General features: G+C 37.8%; 1 protein-coding gene across 23 annotated transcripts in view; it reads right to left on the bottom strand.

The window, feature by feature from the left end:
- The window catches only part of LOC100789712 (protein gar2), a 47,466-nt gene extending 28,014 nt beyond the window's left edge, over nt 1-19,452 (bottom strand). For 2 of the 23 annotated variants that reach the window (XM_006605357.4, XM_006605378.4), the window contains exons 1-11: nt 19,248-19,452; nt 19,135-19,168; nt 18,940-19,006; nt 18,596-18,626; nt 8,157-8,190; nt 7,861-7,997; nt 7,624-7,737; nt 6,790-6,864; nt 6,399-6,467; nt 6,129-6,220; nt 5,938-6,055 (exon numbers count right to left, since the gene is read on the bottom strand). In XM_006605357.4, coding sequence (XP_006605420.1) covers nt 5,938-6,055; nt 6,129-6,220; nt 6,399-6,467; nt 6,790-6,864; nt 7,624-7,737; nt 7,861-7,997; nt 8,157-8,190; nt 18,596-18,626; nt 18,940-19,006; nt 19,135-19,168; nt 19,248-19,280 — 804 coding nt within the window. In that variant the 5' untranslated portion in view covers nt 19,281-19,452. The other 21 variants (XM_006605358.4, XM_014772641.3, XM_014772644.3 and 18 more) reach the window with 21 other exon arrangements.
- Nucleotides 19,453-22,592: the final 3,140 nt, after the last annotated feature.

Genomic DNA, 22,592 nt, shown 5'->3' with positions numbered 1-22,592 from the left:
TTATCCACGACATCGACTCCCACCACAACGGCAAGACTTTATCACAACTGAAAAATAAATGAGATGCATCCTCCTCATGACTTCTGCAAAAAGGGCAAATGCATACTCCCGTGGCAGACCTGACCCATTGATCTGGTCTCCAAATACCCCAAAACTGCTCTTAGCAAAATTTATTTTCAAACCCGACACCAACTCAAAGCTCCTTAACATTGCTTTGATTGCCTTCACATTAGACATAGTCGCTTCACCAAAAAATACCGTATCATCAGCATATTGGAGAATACTGATTTCCACCCCATTTCTGCCAACTAAGAAGCCTTGGAATAGATTTTTCTATTGTGCCTCCCTCATCAAGCCCGTCAGGCCTTCAGCAACAATGTTAAATAAAAAGGGGACTAGTGGATCCCCTTACCTGAGCTTCTTTGAGGAGAGAACCCATCAGTGGGACATCCATTCACCAAGACTGAGATAGAAGAAGACTTCAAACACCCAGTAGTCCACATCACCCATTTCTCGCAAAAACCCCATCCGTCTCAGCATATAAATGAGGAAATCCCAACATACAAAGTCATATGCTTTTTCATAGTTAACTTTAAAGACCAGACAACTTTTCTTCCCTTTTTTGCTTTATCAAAAAGCTCATTAGCAACCACCACGCTGTGCAAAAGATGTCTTCCCTCTATAAAGGCACTCTGACGTTCATCAATGATGGTGGCCATGATCTTCTTTAGCCTTTTGGTCAGGATCTTCGCGACAATCTTATAAATACAACCTATCAAAGATATAGGTATGTAGTCGTTTAAATTTAAAGGATCCCAAACCTTTGGAATCAAAGCCAAGAAGGATGCGTTACTGCCTTTTGGGAAGCACCCATTTGCATGGAATTTGTCCAAAAAGCGCAAGACATCCATTTTCATTCCGTCCCAAAATTCCTTAATGAACTTAAAATTTAGTCCATCAAGTCCTAGACTCTTGGAACTTCCACATTCCCACACCGCTACCTTTACCTCATCCTCCTCAAATCTGGCCACCAATTTTACATTTTTATCCTAATTAATGGTCTTGAATTCTACACCATCCAGCCTTGGTTTCTCAAATGATGATTCTTCAAACCTTTTCATAAAGAATTGTTTGGCTTCCTCCCTTACTCCGTTTGGCTCCTCTACCCAACACCCGCCAATGAAAATCCCTCTCAACATGTTTTTACGCCGTTTCCAATTGACTAGCATGTGGTAGAATCTAGAATTACAGTCCCCCTCTTTCAACCACTTTGTTCTTGCTTTTTGCCTCAAAATGGATTCTTTTGAGTGTACTATCACCCAAAATTCTTCCTGTAGCTCCTTCCTCAACCGAATTTCCTCCTAAGTCAAATCTCTTCCCTCCCCTTTCTTTTCCAGCTCATTGAGTTTTTGCTCTGCCCTCTTTAGCTTTTGCTGAATATCCACAAACTGCTTTCTATTCCACACTTTAAATCTCTGTTTTAACATCTTCAGTTTTTCTTTTAATACAAAACCTCCCCACCCTTGTACTAAGCTTTGACTCCAACAATCTGAATTGTCTTCCTAAAGGATTTATCTTGTAACCAGCAGTCTAGGGTCTTGAATGGCTTCAGACTCCAATCAGCAATAATTGATTTCAGCAGAATTGGACAGTGGTTTGAGTAATTCCTATCCAGTATGAATTGTGTACTTCCACTCCATTTAGAGAACCATTCAACAGATACAAGAATTCTATCCAGCCGGCTTTTAGCTGTCCCGTTTGGCCTATACCAAGTAAATTTGCGACCTACACTTGGCACATGCTCAACTTCTAAATCCACTATCCAATCATTAAATTCTGTCACGATCCCCCCTCCTTGCTCTCTTTGGCCAACCCCCACTCATTCTGACAGTCTCCTTACACGGTTGAAATCGCCAACTATACACCACAATTTGATATGACTTGAACTTCTTAATTGTCTAATCAGATTCCACAGGTTTCTTTTCAGATTTGCATCACAAGGGGAATATATATTGACAATTGTGATTTTTTCGCCATCACCTTTCCAAGTACCTTCTAGTAAAATAAATCCACTGCCAACAGCCTCCTTCTCTAGCACAAAAGATGATTCGCTCCATACATATAAGATGCCATCAGCACTGTTCTCTGCTGGATTAGCTTCCCATTTCACCTCTGAATCCTCCCACAGAACTTGGCACATAGTTTCATCCACCATTTCCTTCTTAGATTCCTATAGAGATAGCATATCCACTTGCTCTTTTATCACCAATTTCCTTACTGCTCCCCATTTTAAACTCCTCCCCAAACCACTAATGTTGTAGGTAATTATCTTCATTAATTACCCTCCCTTTCACCCAGCTTCTCAAATTCAGACTTGTCTCTTCCATCTAAAACAACCATTTTGGACAACAATCCATTTTCGTCCTTCCCACAGCTAGTTCCCATGTTTTTAGCCAATTCCCATGTGCATGCAGCATCCATCACTGCATCACAACTTCTCGGGCTCTTGTATATTGAGCTTGAAGTTGATCCTTCAATATACGCCCCTTTCGCATTAGCTTCCCACATGGCCACTTCTTTAAGGCCACGTCCTCCATCTAGAGTAGGAGAAGCAGGCCTTAAAACATTTGTTGGTCTAGCATCAGCACAGCCAATGTCTTTATGGAAGCTGGTGTCTTCATAATTTTCTTTTTCTTCTCCCACCACACCAGGCTCATTTCCCCCTTTGTATTTTCTTGTCCTCATGTAAACTTTCCATACTGACTGAGGCCCATTAGACTTTAGACCCAAGCTCAGTTCTTCCATTTTGTCTTGGACAGCCACGTCCTCTTCTAAGGGGACGTGTTCTGAGTTGGTGTCTTTTCCAGAAGTGGGTGACTGGACACCCCCCTTTGCTCCCTTTAATTCAAAATTTCCTGACTTATGTGGGTCCCCCTTAAAATCATTTTACCTTTTTTTTATCAGCAAAAGTAATATATATATATATATATATATATATATATATATATAAATGAGTACCAGTGGTACTAAAAGTACAAGATAATATGAAGTAGACTAGTGGTTCCACTGGTCAAGCTGTTTTCAGACTGATATGGTCCACACAATTCAACATGTATACAGCAACAATACCCCACATCTAGTGTGCCCTCCTAATCTACAGAAAAACCTACTGTTAGATTGCTAGACCAATAGTTCAAGTGCATTGTAAAGTCTTTCTCCGATGCTCATAGCCATGTCCATAGCAGAAACAATGCATCATCCATCAGCTTACTAGCGTTGAATGATTCATTCATGAAGATGATCTTATTCCTATGCTGCCAAATTGTCCATGTTAGAGCTACCCACCAACACTTCCACCTGTTGTGTTTTTTCCCACCATTCATCCCGTTTTCGTGCTGCAAAAAGTGGTGCCTCGGAATTATAGGATAGGCCCCCAAGGTTCCGGTCCACGATAGGGATTCCCATCATAAAGCTTGTGATTTGCTGCAGTCAAAAAATAAATGGGCTGCGTCCTCCTCCTGATTTCTACAAAAAGGGCATATGCTGTCGTTTATCTCTATTTGCCTCCTTCGCAGATTAGACTTAGTCAGAAATCAATCATTGATTAACCTCCAAGCAAAGATTGAAGCTTTAGCTAGGATTTTTAGTTTCCATAGGTCCTGAAGCGCTCCATCCAGATTTGCCTCCACTAAACTTTCTTGCAGCAAGTTATAGGCCCTCCTTGTAGAGTAATATCCGTTAGGCTCAGATTTCCACATCCAACAATCTGTTGTATGTTGCTGGATTGCAATCTGTGAGATGTCTTCCATAAAACCTACAGCCGATGCGATTTCATTATCAAACAAAGGCCTTCTCCATCAAAGGTTCCATTCCCATGCTGAGTCATTGAAACTTCCCACTTGCTGGATGAGTTTATGTTGCTGGAGAGATATCCGATACAGCCTTGGGTATTTCAGCTTTAGTGCTTCAACATGTCCAGACCAGCAATCCTCCCAAAATTTGATTTTATCCCCACACCCCACCCTCCATGTTGTTCCATCTTGGAGAACAGCATTCAGCTGTTGATCATGGATCACCTCCATTAGATCTTGCCACCATACTGACTCATTGTTCCCTCTTATACCGTCCACCAGTGATCTCCATCCACCGTACTTGGAATCCAATATCCTGGACCATAACTTGTTGCTTTGTTGAAGCATATCCCACCTCCACTTTCCAAGTAGTGCTTTGTTGAAGGCCCTTATGTCTTTTATGCCCAAACCCCCTTTTTCTTTTGGAAGGCAAACTGTTTTCTATTTCACCCATGCTATCTTTCGTTGCTCCGATCCACCTCCCCATAAGAAACTATGCTGGAGTCCGATCAACCTGCTATTTTTCCGGGCAACCTGAAAAAAGAGAGAAAATAAATAGGGATAGAGGATAGGGTAGACTGTATAAGGGTCACTCTCCCCCCGAAAGATAGGTGTCTTTGTTTCCATCTAGCTAATTTTCTCTCACACTTTCTAATGACCGGATCCCACAGCTCACAAAACCTTGGGTTTGCCCCAATGGGAATACCCCTTAAAATCATTACCTACTTCCTTTTCCTTTCCATTACTTTGTCTATGAAAAGGTAGTTCATCTTCTCCCCTCACTTTCTGTATACTGTTGTCATTGTCAGCCCTCCTTTCGTTTACCATAGCTGAACCCTCTAGGCCAACGCCAAAAGCATCACTGACAATTATCAAGCTTCCCTCCTGTTGTGCAAGTCCACGTGTTTCAATGGACCCTTCCATGAACGAATCCTAGACCATGGTAGCTTGGTTGACTAAGGTCAATGTGGGTCAGGCCACCACCAACGGTCAAAGGATCTCTGTCACCGCCATCTCTGTTGTTCACGCCACCATCACCTTCTTCCTTTGCTGCTGGTCTCCGCTCAACGGCAGCCACCACTCTCCAATCTTCCTCTGCCATCATCCACCATGGTTTTTCGCCATCAAAACTGCGAGCAAATAGATGCAGCATCTAGCTTGATCTTGCTTTCACCGGAAGAGATCTCCTCCGATGAGTCCAAGGAGGTCAGTCTTCCATGTGCATTTCCGGGAGCTGTAACAAGTTTCCTCCACAATCTTCACAACATACTCTTCTCCATTGATATTCACTGTAACCGAATGGTTAATGAACAGAGCACAAGGTGTCTTGACATATGCGTATATATAATATATACATATATGTATGTATCAACTTACATGTGTGTGTGTGTGTGTGTGTGTGTACACCCAACCATACACAGACATATATATACATACATATGCATGTATCTAAGAAACCCTGGAAATATCAATGTCAACCCTCCATCAATAAGAAACCATGTTGAAAAGGAAAAACAGAAGGAACAGATTTGGTGAATACCATGTGTCTAAAATACACAGCGGTGACTTTATTATATAGTCTCAAAATAATCCATACAATTGATTATAGGAGATTCTGTTCCTATAAATTATATATTGTTTCCGTTATAAAATAAATACAGAATATTTAAAATTGATTCTCAACAGGTACAATACATTTTTACAAAACAGATCAGGAGGCACTTCTTTTCCACTGCATAGTCATGCACCTCCCCTCCCATCCACAATACAATGATATTCACACATGAACCAAATATACGCACAATTATAATGCCAATCCAGTACCACACCTACAAAAATTGCAAGTTTTAGCAATATCAACAACAATAAAGCCTCAACCACAGCTAAGTACAGGGAGGCAATTTGCCTCAGGAATCAAATTCATTGAAAACACTAGGAATGAGAAAAATATTTCAAAAAATCAAAATATTAAAATGTTATCCTTGAAAAGTAAATGGAACTGTTTCTTGCAAAGGTACAACTATCCTTGAAAAGCTTTTGGCAGTTCTAGAACTATTTGCACAAACCACACAAGATCACAGCTTACTTTTTGTGCTGCTTCTGCTGTTGCAAACTCAACATGTCCAAAGCCTCTAAACCTCCCTTCAGCATCTGTATGTAGACGAACATCAACAACTTCTCCACACGGTTTGAAAAGATTTTCCCTGAATAATTTTTAAATTAGAAAAACAGAACAGAAAATAATCAACAAGCACCTGCATGAAAAATAATACATACAAATCAGCTCGTTCCACACTGTATGACAAGTTTCTAGTTACTATTGTCTTCGATCCAGCATTTCGTTCATTTGGTGTAGATAGCATTTTAGGCTGCAAAATTTAAGGAAATAACATGTTATATGACAGATTTGATATTGTTCAATTACAGTAGCAGTACCAACCATCTCCACATCCCTAACATCTTTCACACAAGTCAACTATGTATTCCAATAACTCGTAACAACAGAACTTTTAGCATATCTAAGGAAATTCATTATGAAATAATTACATTTTCTTGAGGAGCTTTAGAGTCTTTTTCCTCAATTCCTTTCTCACTGTTCTCTGAACTTTTTACAGGCTGCAATGAAAAAGAAAGGTGATAAGATATTTAACTTTTAAAATAAACAATTATATGTACAATGTCCAAGATTGTCATATTTGTAACCATGTGGCTTTTCAATAACATCAGAGCCAGTGTCATCACTTTCATTGTCATCATCTGAACTATTACTAAAAGAATCATTTTCAACATTTTTTAAATCATCTTGTTGAGCATTTAATGCAAGCATTCATCTTCAGAACAGAATAAGATTGAAAAGCAATTAAAAGATATGCAGAAATAATGAAATGCCATTACATATATAGTGGGTAAAAGTTGGTCCAGTGAGCAATTTATTTACCAAAACTTGCATCTTCTCTTGTGTTCCTTCACTACATTCTTCAGAATTATAACCCTCATCAATATCCATATTCCCCTGAAATTGACACATGATATAAACTTTGTCAAACTCAACATAATCAGTTTATCTACTAGATAAGGCAAAACAAGGCATCAAATAGACCATTTGTCATCCTGTAAAGAATCCCTGCCAACAACCTAGTCTTGGTGAAGCCATATTTGTTCAGTCAAATTGGATCACACATATGAATACCATACAAACTAAATTAATCTATTATTCTTTCTAACTGAATTACAAATTCTTAGAATTTGGTCTTAGGGCTTAACTTAGCCCCACAAAACTGGCTTGTAAGATGAGGACTACCCAAACTTTATAAGCTCTATTTAAGCAAAATATCTCTACCCTTAAAGATGTAATTAAGACAGCCTCCAAAGAGGCTGCAACTAAGGCTGACTCGGGGTGACCACAATTAAGGCGGCTTTCCAACACAAATGAACAGAGTAATTCATTTGCCAAGAATTAACCAATGCTCCTTAATTCATATATTGTAGTAAAAGAACCAACCAATGACAGAGAAATCAATCACTCAGTTTGTGATGCCTTCATCAAAGCTTCTGTAAGAATCAAGACCATAGTTATACTCTCGAGAAATTTGAGTTGATTAAAATTTCTTCTTTCTAGCATTAGGTCGATCCTCTTAGGATTTTGGTGCTCAAAAACAATAACAAGAAATCATAGCCACACAACCAAAGTATTCCAACCATCAAAAAAGCAACTGTTGTTGATTTAAAAGTGCTCAATAGTTGCATCTTTGTGAGAAATTCATTTACTCACTGCATCCTCCTCAGAACCATCAGCCAATGACTCCAAAGAACTGGAACAGTTAGCACTATCAGGTTTTCCTTTCTTCTCCTGTTTACTGAGGGAGTCTTTTTTAGCTTCAGAATTCTAGCCCAAAACAAAAATAAAACACAAACAGGGAAAATAAAAAAATCATTATACCTATACTGGCACAAAATTAAAGTCTATCATGCATCAAATAAAATCCTAATACTCATGTCGAATAAATACCTTATCTGGTTCAAAATCTGCGAAGGAATCATCTGAAACAATTTCATCCATAATCCTTTGCTCCTCTGCAACCTCATCTCTCTTCTGCTTCTTTGCAGTCACTTGCTGCTCATCTTCATTCTCACCCTCTCTCTTCCCTGCACAAATTTTAACAATTTGAAAATGAAAAACAACTAAACAGTAAACAAACTAAGCCCTAAGAGAAGAATCTATAAAATGAAAGCAAAATGCTATTAGAAAGTGTAAAAATGTAAATTAAAGATGAGAAAACACTGAACACTGAAACAAAACAATACCAATTCGGAGAGGGGGCACAGCAGTAGCACCAGCCTACAAAACAATGAAAAAAAGTATAGTTTAGTAATCGCAATCCTCTATGAGAAAGAATTCCCCAAAAAATAAACAAATTGACAGTCAGCGAAACAGACTTTGGGATCTGATTTATTGCCCATCAGGAATTTTACGTTGCAGATCAAAATGACAGGAACAGAATGATAAGAGCCACTTTCAGGGGTTTGGTTGGCTACTAGGGTCTTGGCCTCCTGGACAAAACAAACAATGCACTCCAATGCTACACGGATAAGAGATACTTTTATAGGTTGTATTGGGTATTGGGGTTTTGGCCTCCAGGGAAAAACAAGCAACACACTCCGATGCTACACAGTGCATGTCGTTATCCAATTGGCTGAGCTGGCAAATTGCAAACTGGAAAATACTACACATTAAAAGATTTTAAGATTAGAATTGGTTTGATTTAAAAATACTTTTCTAAATTGAAATAAATTTCATTGCATTTAAGTTTTAATTTTATTTGAATTGATGATATTGTATTTATTTATTTATTCATTAGACTATTATAATTACAAATATGAAAGTTGAAGTATTAAAACACATTTTAATTATAAATATTAATTTATGCATTTATTCAAATCTCAATTTTATCAAATCAAATAAATCATTTATAACTTGTGATTCCAAAAGTAATTTAAGACTTTTGTACTCATGTGTTCAAAATATATATCTTATAATAATTTCTATCTTTATCATTCGATGCAAGATGTGAAGCATAGGTTTAGGAAAAAAAAATTATTTTGCATGTAACATAAAAAATAATACCTCAAAACAATACATCATAAAATTATGGAATGAATGTTTCAATTAATGATATTGGTTCTAATAATGTTGGGACAAAACTAAATAAGAATATTCTGAAAGAACTTTGAACAACTATGGAAAATATAATATAATAAAATCTTATAATATATTTTTTCTTTATTTTGTAATTATATGCATTATATTACTATGCCTCTCAACTTCACAATTCATATTGGCTAGCATATAAATTTAAGCTAACAAAATGAGATAAACAAATTTTTCATTCAATTCGTCATAATGATGTCTTGTTATTTTTTCACATGAGGTACATTTCTCAAAAGTTTATTGAGAATGTTTTGTATAAAGATTTTATGCTATATATCATATTGATTACTAATTAAGTTTTGCATCATTATATCTAAAATAAATTTCATGATATCTTCTTTGCTACCATGAGGGTGAGCCATGGCACAATGATAATTGACAGGTTGTTGTCTTCTATCATGAAGGTCATAGGTTCAAATCCCAAAAATAACTTCTATACTTGTGATGGTAAGGCCCCATTCCATATGCATCTACTCTCCCAAAACCCCACTAAGTAGGAACCAAATGCTCTGGGATGCCCTTTTATCTTTTTTTCTTAAATGCTTTCTCACAACTATTTTTTGTTTCATTGATCCATTGCCAACCATTTAGCACATGCGAATGGGAAACAATTTATTAATAGGAGTGTTCATGGGTCAAGTGAGGTATACTGGGAAAAAAGAATTCAAACCCATAAAATTGAAATGATTTGGTTCAATGGTTTGAGCAAAAAAATTTACAGAACTCAAACCAAACCAATCCAATCATAATTGGTTAAGCTTCACATTTGGCCTTATTTTATTTTAAAGAACAAATTTGATTAAAAAAATCAGAATGGTGGAGGTTGCTGGAGCATAAACAAGTGGAAAAGAGAAACAATATAAAGCAAAGCAGTGAATGATGGTTTGGTCGTCAGAGTACAGAGCACGACACAAGAACTAGTGGAGCAAACAAGTCAGGGAGCATGACAAATCACAGAACTAATGATGGAACACAACTTGAGAATGACAAAGGCTCATTGCACTGGTTTGGGACTCCGGGCAAGCGATTAGGGACTGAAATAAAATGAGAACAGATTGCAGGACTAACCAGATGGGGTGTCACAGGTTTATTTTTCCAAAACCCAACTGCCAATTCAAAATCATTGGTTCACCCTTTTTCCCTCCCAATAAAACCCAACTGCCTGAATCAACCTGATTTTATTATATTAGATTGGATCAGGACTTTGTGGTTCACTAGTTTACTCAGAATTGTGAACACTAGGTAATTCTTGAGCTAAAAATTGAAGAGTGGAAAGATTACAACTAACATTTTAACCTTACTTTTTAGCATAAGATATTCTATATTTCCCCATACTTTCTTGCAACTTTTTGAACTAATTCTACAATGATTTGTCTCATTGATGTAATGCAAACCATATATCAAAGATGAGCTGTGAAATAATGCACTTGCCAAGAAGTATATAACAAGCACTTCACCAAAACTGGATTTGAGTGGCAGTTAAATAGTGGCAATTATGCACAAATTGCCCCTAAGTTGGCGGATGTATAATAGAGTCAATTTGACAACTGATGCTAAATCTTAAAAATTAGTGCCAGATCAAGATAATAAACAGCAGTTATAACTGCCATGATAATTTAGTGGTTTTATTTCAATATTTAAGTTTGATTAGGCAAAATATTCAAGTGGTAAGAGCTGTTGTACATAAACTACCATTACAAGTAAAATTTTGTTATTAGCTAACTACAGTGTTGTTCACACTAGCACATAATTTTTCCCTAGTTTTGTTCTCCCCAAATCTGAAATTTCTCTAATGATTTGTTCCATCACTCCCTCTTTTCGCAATCTGAGTAACTCTTAGAATGTGAGTTTGGGCCTAACCCCGAAAGCTAACTCATAGGGTGAGGGTAGTCTGTCACTTATATATTCTATTGTGGCCTTATTCTCTAGCCAATGTGGGGCTTGAGTTTTTCTCAACAAAAACCAACTCATTCTATCAAGAGTCTATATATAGATGTTCTCCACAACCAAAGTATTGTACAATCAATCAATTTCCCCTGAGCAATTCTACCCTATCTCTCTCTCCCTCTCCCTCTCCCTCTCCCTCTCTCTATTTTTCTCTCTCTCTTATAAACTCAACAAGGTCAAAGCCGTACCATCCTCCATGACGTGTGACTTATTCTGTTCTGTCACGATTTTTGCTTCGAAGTTTCGAAAACATGGAACTGTTTTGATTTCCAGTAGCTTTATTCTCTCTAGTCACTTGCTCTGGTTCAAATAGTCAAGCCTGTATACTTTCACTGTTTAATAACCAATTAGTTAGTTACATTAAATCAGTTAACTAGTTAGTTAGTTAGTTAGGTTAGTTAGTCAAAAAATATGGCATGTTACCTATAAATAAGAGGGGAGGTTTAAGAGAACGGACATGTTGTCATTTGAGAGGAAATTAGGGCCTCTTGGCATTGGGAGGCGCAGACCCTCAAAGTTCTGCAGTGTGTGTGTTGTATTCTGTAAATTGGGGAGTTCTTCCCAATTCTAGTAAAGATACCAACTTAATGAGTTTCAGGCAAACTTTCATCTATCTTTTTCAGTGAGCTTCAAATATCAGTGACTTTTTTGGCAACTTCACAAAATCCTCCGGCAACATCAATCTCCAGGTGTTTAAACTTTTTAGTTGTGTTGATCTCCAGCTGCTGCCTCTCAGCTGTGTTAATCTCCAGTTGGCATCCCATACTCAGCTAAAGCACACTCTAGCTGTTGTCAGAGCACTAAATTCTCCTTTTCTGGTCTCAAATGCAGCCCAATGTTGCCTTTCCAAACGAGTCTAGTGATCCCATATTATTCTCTTCAAAAAACATATTGACAAGCTAAAGCTTTCGAGGTTTTGACTTGAGGGGGAGTGTTAAAATAACATGCAGTTCATGTGTCACATGTTAAACACATGTTAAATGCATGAAGCTTTCATAAAAATTAGTATTTAGGATGTATCAGCCTTTTTCTCTTTGACTAGAAAAATAGTTCCCACTCAATCTATTAAGAGTCTTATTTAGAGATGCTCTGCATAACCTGAGTTTTTTTTGGAAGGCTCTGCATAACCTAAGTACTGCAAAAAAAATGAATCAATTTAACTAAAAGTATTCTTCCCTATCTCTCTCTCCCTCTATATCTCTCTTTCTCTCCCTACAAACTCAACAGTCATGATTGGAGGTAAGAAAACTAAATGTTGCTAAATTTAGGTTTAACCCAATGTCTCTATGACTGCATAACTATATATTGCTCTTTGATACATTTTCAGCAAAAGTAGATTAGATCAAATCAGAGACCCTGTCGCTGAAAGACTCACAAGACAAACTAGACAATTTTGAAATACTCGACACCATTTGTTGTAGCTTGGAAAGGTCAGGATGACCCCACTGAGCATAGATGAAAAGAGGAGAATCCACCACAAATCCAGCATGAGCAAAGGTGTTAAGTTGCTAAAGCCCATGTAACTCAAATCCAGTGCCAATCATCCGACCCGAACTCAAGTCCTACAATAACATAGAATCTTTGGTGAAGGAGACAATACAGTCAAGAGAATGAGTAAGCGACTGATTGATAACAAATTAAGTGGAGAAACAGGAACATAGAGGACCTTATCAACTGAAAAAAGGGAAGGCAATTGGCAATACCAATGCCCTGAGACTGTGTTTGTTTTTTTTTTTTTTTTTTGATCAGCAAAGATAATTATATTCATATATTTTTTTTTTGAACGGCCAAAAATAATATTATATATATAAGAAGCATAGTACCAGAGGTACTACAGGAAAACAAAGAGTAGCATCCCCTAAAACACAGGAAAATAACCAACAGCCACCAAAATCAACAAAACCCATCCCTACAAATGACACATTAGATGAATGACAAAGACATATAAGAGGACCATTGGTGAAAAGGAACAGTAAAATCCTTTTCCCATCCCCTCAACCAAGACCAAGTGAGATAAATAGATCTGTCCATCAATTTAGATATGTCAAAAGACTGGTTGTTGAAAACCATGTCGTTTCTAAGGCTCCAAATGGATTTGGTAGCTGCAATCCACCAAATCTTCCTCCTTCTGTTAGAATTCCTCGATCCAGCCAATGAACAATGCTGAAGAAAGTTGTCCATAGGCTTGCTGTGCAAAACTCTATCTTCCTTCACCCATGAGTTGAATTCCCACCATAATGGCATAACTTTATAACAAGTGAAGAAAAGGTGAGAAGCAGATTCCACTTGGCTTTGGCAGAAAGGGCATAGGTCGTTTTGGAGGACAATCTGTCTACTGATTAGATTATCCTTAGAAGGAAGCCTATCCCAGAGTAATCTCCAGGCAAAGGATAAAGCTGCAGGGGGGATTTTGATTTCCCATAGCTGTCTAAAGCCACTGTTTGGCTGATGGAGAGGCTGCTCAGATCTGAGACAGTTGTAAGCAGAATTTGTAGAGAAGATTCCCGTTGGTTGAGCTCCCCACACCCAATCATCCTTCAAGTCTGCAACAGGACTTATAGCTGAGGTCTGGTCGATAAAAGCTGTGGCTTCCCCCAATTCACTATCAAAAAGATGTCTTCTCCAAGAAAATTTCCACTCCCAGCCATTTTCTCCAAAAATCCCCATGCTTGCCACTGTCTGAAGTTTTTGAGAAGATACCTGATATAAATCTGGGTATTTTTCTCTAAGAACAGAGCCATCACCCACCCAAGAGTCTTCCCAAAATAAGATTTGATCTCCACTGCCCAATTTCCAAAGAAAGTGCTTATTGGCAGCAGTGATACTACTGTGCTGAATAATTGATCTTCAAAGTTGGGCCTAAAGTTTTGTTGGTGTCATCAGCTATTTGAGAGTGATCCTGATGCTTGTCCGAGAAAGCTACAGAATAAGCCTCCTGCTTATTGCACCCCTCCTGAATAATGTTTGGGCCCAAGTTGCAAACTGGCCCAGTACTTTGGTAGCTCTGCCCCGATATAAGGTGAGAGTGGGTCTGCATGTCATAATCATCTTCTTCCCCAACATGGGACTGGTCAGCTGGTACGTCTGGCTCAGCATTCAAATTCTTTCCCAAATGCTGATTATTATGCCCTCTTTCTTGCTGTATTTCCTCTTCAGTGCAATCTGCTCCCTTGTCTGGTCCCGAGAAGCTAGTTCTTAAGTCAAGCTTGCCATATTTGGGGCCCTGAGTGCCTTGGGAGCTACCCTTTGACTTTTCCCAGTGGTTAACGACCAACTGGCTATTACCTAGTGGTCCGAGAGCGTGACCGTAGCCGTTAGTCTCCCCCTCTACCCCTTGGATATCGGACGGTGTCCGTTTCCCATGGGGCGGTTCCGGCAAGCAGGAAGGCTGAGTGTCGCCGTCATTGATGGCGTCGTCAGCATCTCCGACATCCTCCGAAAGGATCTCCTCCGACCACCCTTCAGACAGCGCAGTTCTATTCCGGGCCGACCCGACTTCAAGCCCTATCTCTTCCGCTACCCATACCCCATACTGTGAATCCCCCACACCAACACGAACCTCCATCCTGATCGCCGGCGGGAGAGGAGTCCGAACCAGTAACCGAGCTCGGTCTAGTCTGTATCGATCCTCTGTGTCATCATCCAGCTCAATGACGTCGCCAATGGCAGCTACGACTTTCCTGAAATTGTCCTTATCCCATACCTGAATGGGGAATCCCCAGACCTGAAGCCAGACTACCCTGTTTCGGGGCCTACAGTCCGGCGTCCATTTCCTTAGAGAGTAGAAAAGGGAGTTCCTAGTTTCCGCTTCCATACGTATGATTTGCTGGGCCTTATGATCAGACAACCCAGGCAGGAGAACCATGTCGTCTCCGAGGTAGGTAATATGAGTATTGTACCCCAACTCCCAAACTGTACGGTCCTCTAGAGTTCCCACCTCCATCACCTCTTTTAAGTTACCAACCCAGGCTTCAGTACACCAATACCCCCTCCCTTCTTCTGGGTTGATGCAAATAGTTGTTGTTGTTTCTTCCTCTCTGTTTGTATCTCCTGTGTGAGCCCCATTAGCCGTTACATCCGCGTATGTTCTCGGTAGGAGTCCGGTGATTACCCCGCCATGCTTGCTGGGTCTGTCTATAGGCTTCCTCCCGGTGAAGCTCTTCTTCTGCGAGTCTACCTTCTGAAGCCCCCTCTCGAACCTAGGAAGGTTAACGAATAGTTTGCAGTCATTGATGAAGATATTATCCAGCCTCGTTTCCAGCCCTTTAACATCTAGCACTCCCTTGAACCTCACGAATCCATATCTCCGACCTTCCTTACTGAGCCTTTTAGCAATATACACTTCACAAACATCGCCCCACTTCTTGAAGTAGCCCCATAGCAGCGCCTCGTTAGCTTCATCGGGAAAGTGAGTGAAGTAGAAAGAAGTGATATCGGGATTGCTTCTCCAGTTGTGACTGTGATACTTAGAGTGGCCCCATGGTTCCGAATACTTGGATTGTCGTCCCCTTATCAGTTGCTTCTTCGTGGCCTTCACTGATCTTCTGGAGACCACCTTGGTCCAGCTATCTTCATCAGCATGGCGGAGGACCCGTTCAGAGCCAGTGGTTCGTGCCTTACCATAAGACCTAGCCGTTCGGTCCATACTCCTTCTTCTCCACGACGAACCACTCCGATCGCGACATGACTCCCTCTGTCGTGTTCTGACCCTCCCTCTCCCTTTCTCGCTCCTTGTCTCTCTTACATGCTCTCTCTCTCTCGTGTTATCTCTCTCCCTGTATCTCACCCTGTCTCTCTCTCTGTCTCTCCCACTCTGTTTCTGTCTCTGTATCTCATCTCTCTCACTCTCGTCTCTCTCTCTCATCACCATGCTAGACTGCAAGAGAAAATACACTCCTACTCTATCTATATTCATATATATAAAAAAGTACCAGAGGTACTTGAAATACATGTAGTTGGATGGCCATAATCTGGTTCCAAGTCAAACTAAAATAGAGTCTGTAAAAGGAACCAATAGGCTGCACCCTGCCATGAATTACAATTTTAATACAAAAAGCCTTGTCTCATATTAGTAGACCATTGATTGAAGTGTACTGCAAAACCTTTCTCCAAATTTGATAACCATGTCCATAGAAGAAAAGAAGCCTCATCAATCATTCTGTTGCTGTCAAAGGAATCATTGTTGAAGATAATCTTGTTTCTCTTCTCCCAAATTGTCCAAGTTACAGCCAGCCACCAACATTTCCATCTATTAATCCTTGAACCACCAGGTAGTATGGAACCATATTGGAGAAAGTGTTGTGTTGGTTCAAACGGTAAAGCTGCTGAAGTATTCATCCAAGATAATGATTCCCACCAAATTGGGAGGATTTTGCTGCAGTGAAAAAACACATGTCCTGCTTCCTCTTCCATATTTCCACAAAACGGACAGCTCCTATCCACAATCTGAGACTGTGTTTGTGACCCAATATCCATTATGACAGAAGGTAAACAAGCAGTAGATAGAGTGGAGAAAAGTGGCTTACTACCAATGATGAGATTGGTGGCACCAGAATCTGATACCCATGGACCAACGGATGAGGAGTGAGAGATACCAGCAAAGGAATTGGCTGTGTGTGCAATAGAAGCAATGGAACTAGAACCCCAATGCTCCGCATACTACTTAAGGAAGTCAGCAAACATAGCTCAAGGTGTCAATAGATTAGTAGGTGCCAGAGTGAGCTCAAAGGAAGATGCGTGAGCAGCAGCTTGGGCAACATGGGTTGTCCTAGGTGGTTGAACATGAAGGGAAAAACAGATGTCAATGATGTGGCCAAGCTAGTGGCAATGATTGCATTTGGGATGATATTTGCCTGGTTTCCAGCATTAACCATGATCTCTGCTTTGAGAGACCAAGGCAGATGAGTCAACATGTGGTGGAGGCACATCCACATCAACAAATGGTTTGTCTGGTACATGCAGCAACGTGGACCATGCAGAATAATAGGTGGGAATATTCGGAAAGCCCAAAATATGATCCCGAACCAATGAATACTCAGTAAGTAGTCCATACAAAACTAATAACATGAAGAAGGATTGTTCTTGCTCATGTTCCTTGTTAGGAGTGGAAGTTGAGGGCAAGAGTTCATTGAAATCAAAGAGAAGGCCATTGACTTTGCCTAAATAGTCAACCATTGTTCCATCAAATTGTCTAGGAGCAACGACACTCATGAGGTTTTGGCAAATCCCATATAAGCGTTGAGGGTGTGTAAAGACTCTTCGCCTCGTCCCACACAGCTTGACAAGTGTCATGAGCATGGAATATCTGTTTCAGAGAAGGACTAAGAGTAGATTTGGGGATGCTGCAAAGCTTAGCATCAATCTTTTTCTACCAAGAACGGTCTGCTTCAGCAATAGAATCAGTCTTTTGGGTGCCGTGATCTTCATAATCTTGACCGCGAAGCCAAAGTTTGATATCGTAAGCCCAAGAGTCGCAGTTGTTGCCATCTAGTTTGTCTACGTGGAGAAAGACAGCAGCGTAGTCGCTGAAAATAGAAGGTTCACCCTTTGGAGGTTGTGAACATGCCATGGATCAACCAAGAAAAAGAGAATGAGCTGAAATGCCCTAGGGCAAGCACGGTAGTTTTGATAGCGAGAACTGACATGCACTGGAGATGGGTCCACCAAAAAAGAAGGTTGCGCCAGGAAAAAAACAACATGGTCGTCACCGGGGGGAATAAAAGCCTCTGAAATATTAGACTCTAGATACCATGTTTGTTTAGTGAAAAGGAATTTTTTCATTAATTGTATTATAAAGAGAATACAAGGATTATACATTTAAAACACATAAATGGGCATGGGCATATAGACCCAAAACCTACATATCTAACAAGGTTTAATCCGTTGACTAGAAAGACATGCTCTTGGGATAAGATCTCCAAGTCAAGGATTGCAGTTAGTAGGAATAACAACTTGCTTGTAAAACTCTTATGTGCCTTAAGGCATAAGTTAACTAGAGTATTAATTTCTCTAAGGATTACATCCAGATTCATATTTGAATCCAAAGCCTACAGCCTCAAGAACATATCTTCCATACGCAAAGAGGAATTACTTCTTATTTTAATCAACCGGAAATGGTGCATCTAGATATAATCACTTCTCTGACATTGTCAGTAAGATAAGGAGATTAATTAGGGAGAAACAAAGAAGGAAGGATTTTTTTTATGGTTGGCAAACAAAGAAGGAAAGATTCATTAGGAAAATTATAAAGTTAGTAAGAGAGGGAAATCCTTGAGGAGAATTCTTTCATCTATTCTTATAGTTATCCAATAAAATTATTCATTTCCTTTGTTTATATCAATTGTCCATTTGTCTTTCCAGGGCTCCTAACAGCTACAGTTATTGTCGTTTCTCTTACACTTTTTTTATGTATACAATTGCAGCAACAAAGTTTGAACCTGGGACCTTGTGCAAACTACCCCAACCCTCCACTACTAGACAGACCCCTAGCGGGTTAGGTAGGTAGGTAGAGATTGCATTTCTAATAATTGGTAAGTGGAAACAGCTTCTATATATACCAGAACCTGTTTACAGGTTCAAAATAACTTACAATAACATGTCGGAGACCACTCATATTTTCTCTGCACAAACATAAATGCAATTGATCAACAAACAATCTTGTATTCGTTAGAAAACACACGCGTTGGTTAACAAGTACAAATTATAAAAAAAAAACATTAATGTGCATAAGCATGTAAGTTATTACATCTAAATTTGTCAACTTTTTTGGTTAATCAATTGTAGAAAAAAAGAAAGAAAAAAGTTTATACTTCTTTAAGCTATGCAAATATCATAAAGCGGCATATCCCGGCACGAAATTGATTGATTAAAGCTTATATTATGCATAAATGAAATGAAACTGAAGTTTCTTAAGCCATGCAAATTTCATAATACCTTATCCTTAATCTCTTCATCAACCCCATCTCTCTCGTCTGCTCTTTTGCACTCACTTGCTTCTCATCTTCATACATTTTATTTTATTTTTTTAAGAAAAAAAATTAAAATTTTAAAGCAACTAAACAACACATTAACTAAGCCGAAACAAGTAGATGCAACGAAAATGGAAATGTGAATAAGACTAAACGGTACCGTTATGTTGAAGTAGAAGTGCAGCAGTACGAACCTACAAAACAAAAGGAAAACGGGTTCAGTGGAGTCAGGAGTGTGTCAAAGAGAAAGTATTCACAACAAAAAAAACATACATAATATACTTTCTGATCTGATTTATTGTCCATTTTGGGTTTGAATTTTACTAAGAAAGGAAAACATTGAAGACGATTAGATTAAGATAACCACTTTGGTTGAGTTCGGTCGTTAGGGTTTTGGAGTTCTGAAGAACGAGACAGGACAAAGCGACGCGCGCAAATGCTACGCCGTGCGTTTCTTTCTCCGGTTGCCAAGTGGAAATTGGAAAACACTTTTATATTTTTGAGACGGCCACATGTTGAATTGCACTTTTAATGTGAAAAATAAAATTAATTTAATTCACTTCAATTCAATTGGATTTGACAGAGTAACGTTTGATTTAAATTTTAATTGTATTCGAGGGGTAATTTTATCTTGAGTTATTTATTTTGTTATTTTGATTTAGTAACGGAAATTATAATGAAAAGAAATAAATGCAGACTATTAGGCTTTCTTTTTATTTTTTGGGGGAAAAAGAGATAACCCCAACATGCCACAGCAATACTAACAGAAAAAAAAAAAAAAAGGAACAAAATCAAACACGGTCATCTGTCACGGTAAAGACAAATCAAAACTTGCTTATTTATCTGCAGTTTGATTAGCTTTCCTCAATCTTTTATTTTTACATAAATAAATAAAAAGGACCAATCATAAAATTCAGAAAATTTATGAGGATCAAAAATATATTTTTGATAAATCTCAATTTTAGTGAAAATCACATTCAATTTAATCGAAAAACTATTTACAAAACAAATTTGACGAGTTTTTCATGAAAGATGAACCTTAATTTGGATGTACAAACCTCAAATCAAACATACCCATCACACGTGCTAGATAGTTGTATGCATCAAGAGATTACATAATGTCCCTTTATCCTTGATACATTAGTTTCTCCATTTTTTTATATTCAAGATTGCTTGCAACTTACATACACTGAAATCTAAAATTACTTCTCAATAATTTCTATTTATAAATTTCATCACTACTACCGTAGGATGCCACTACATGGAACATAAAACTTGGAAAAACCAAAGCTGTTGCACAAGTTCTCAAATTCATTCTGAGTTCTTTCCCTTCCACCATGTGCTAAAAATATGTGACTATCGACAACACAACTATATTTAGATGTATTATTTGAATTCGAGACCTATGGAATTATATAGTCCAAAACAATCACTTTTCCATGTGGTAAAGCTTGGTGACAATTTCTTAAAAACTTTATACAATCTTCATCCTCCAATTATGGCATATAGACTGAAATCAACAATGACAAAGAAGAAAATGTGATTAGAAATTTGTTTATTCTATATTGAACTGTTCAAAAATATAAATTGGTCTCTCGTGTAGTTGGCTAACCTTTAGTAAAATGGCATCACCACTTGGAACACTTTCAAACATAATCTCTTCCAATATGCTCTACACCTTCATGCAAAAATGAGTGCTTGCTAATTAATAATTTTGGCAAAACTTTTTCAAATATTTGTAGTTTAGAAGTAAATAACACAAAATGGGGATTGAATTGTATCTTTAGAAATTAAAAAAAAAATTAAGACTGAAAACACATTTATCGTCTGATGCAGATAAACTTAAAAACACTTAGAGAAGTTTTGATTCAGACTTTATGAGACGATGAGAAAAACAATTTTCTTTGTAAAAGAAAATAATATATAAGATCTAAAAACAAATTCAAATCATTTATCAATTAAAGCAATAGAGAGAAGCACACAAAGAATTATATTGGTTCATCTTAGACACAAGACTACATTTAGTTCTTGGTAACCCACCAAGTTTTCACTAACTTATCAAAGTTACAAGTATTTTTTACTATCACTTTTAACTCTTACACATGCAAGCTCTACCCAAGTTTGTCTTAAACCCAATATTTTTTATCCTACCAAGCCATTGTTGGTTCTTAACAAATCAACAAGATTTGTTGGAGATTTGCACACTGACTAAATTTGTGATCATCTTATAGAAGGATAAATCATCATCACTCATAGTCTTTTCTCTTGAGGTATACAAAGTATTTTGAGAGCTTAGTATCTATACAAAGATTTACAGAAAAAGTTTTACAAGAAAAAAATGAAAGAATATGTTCGCGTAGATGGTTCGTATCTTGTTTCTTCAAAGCTTCTTCTATTTATAGCCTTCATCTTCAAATATTCGTTGTCTCCCAATGGTTGGTTTCTTCACTCTACTTTTCATCTGAAGTCTTGAAGCATTAAATGCATGTTCATTCTTCATGCAAAGTCCATGTTGATAGGCTAGCGTGTTTTATACTTCAACAGAAAAGTCACTTCTTTCATCATAATCGGTATGCAACAATAGAGCACGCATTTTGATGAGGATCAACATCTTCCAGATTGTAGTTTCCATTTATTCTACATCAACAACTATTGACACTCCCTCAAATCCTTTATATAATTTGAGTACCCTTTCACTTCTATTGGACCAACATAAGCCATTGCTTTGTAAAACATGTGATTCAACTTTGTATTTTTCTCCATATATTGACATGATAGCATTCTAAATTCATTTTCAAAAGGGTGATTATTCTTAGGCCCCACTCCTTCCCAATAAGAGCACACATTACACAAAAACATATTAAAAATCCATTACTAGAGACACTTTTGGTTTACGTTAGTATGTCACGAAATCCAATGTTTTACGTAAGTACGTTAGCGACACTTTTGCTTTTACATTGCGTTAGGGAATCTAATGTTTTATGTTAATACATCAGGTACATTTTTATTTTACGTCAGTATGTCAAGGAATCCAATGTTTTACGTTAGTGCGTCAGAAATACTTTTGCTTTACACTAGTGCATCAGAGACATTTTTGTTTTATGTTAGTTCGTCAGGAAATTCAATATTTCACTCCAGTGCATCAAAGACACTTTGGTTTTATGTCACTACATTAGGGAATCCAATGCTTGACGTCTATGCATTGGAGACATTCAAAACAACATTCCATATGTGCATCCCATACCATTCAAAAATAAATGTCTCCACCGTATAGGCTCAACTCAACAACGTTAAGTTTATGTCATATCGTTTGTAGTTTAAAAATGTTGTTGTATTGTTTTAAATTTAAATATTTTATTCTATTGTTTGTAATTTTATATCTATTTGGTAATTAAATATTTTAGTTCAATTTAATTTGTTGGTTAAATACGTTTTTTATTTCAATTATTATTTTAATAATCAAATAAAATGAAAATACAAAGGATTTCAACTATTCAAAAAATGATAAAACAAAAAATATGCAAAAAAAGAGTTAACAACAACATATGCACAATAATATTATTTTCAATTTAAACAAAACATAAAATATAAACAATTAATATAGACAAAACATAAAAT

The sequence above is a fragment of the Glycine max genome, chromosome 20 (assembly GCF_000004515.6).
Source record: "Glycine max cultivar Williams 82 chromosome 20, Glycine_max_v4.0, whole genome shotgun sequence".
In the NCBI taxonomy this organism is placed as follows: domain Eukaryota; kingdom Viridiplantae; phylum Streptophyta; class Magnoliopsida; order Fabales; family Fabaceae; genus Glycine; species Glycine max.
Note: the sequence above shows the minus strand (reverse complement) of the source record. Positions and strands in the feature narration are given on the sequence as shown.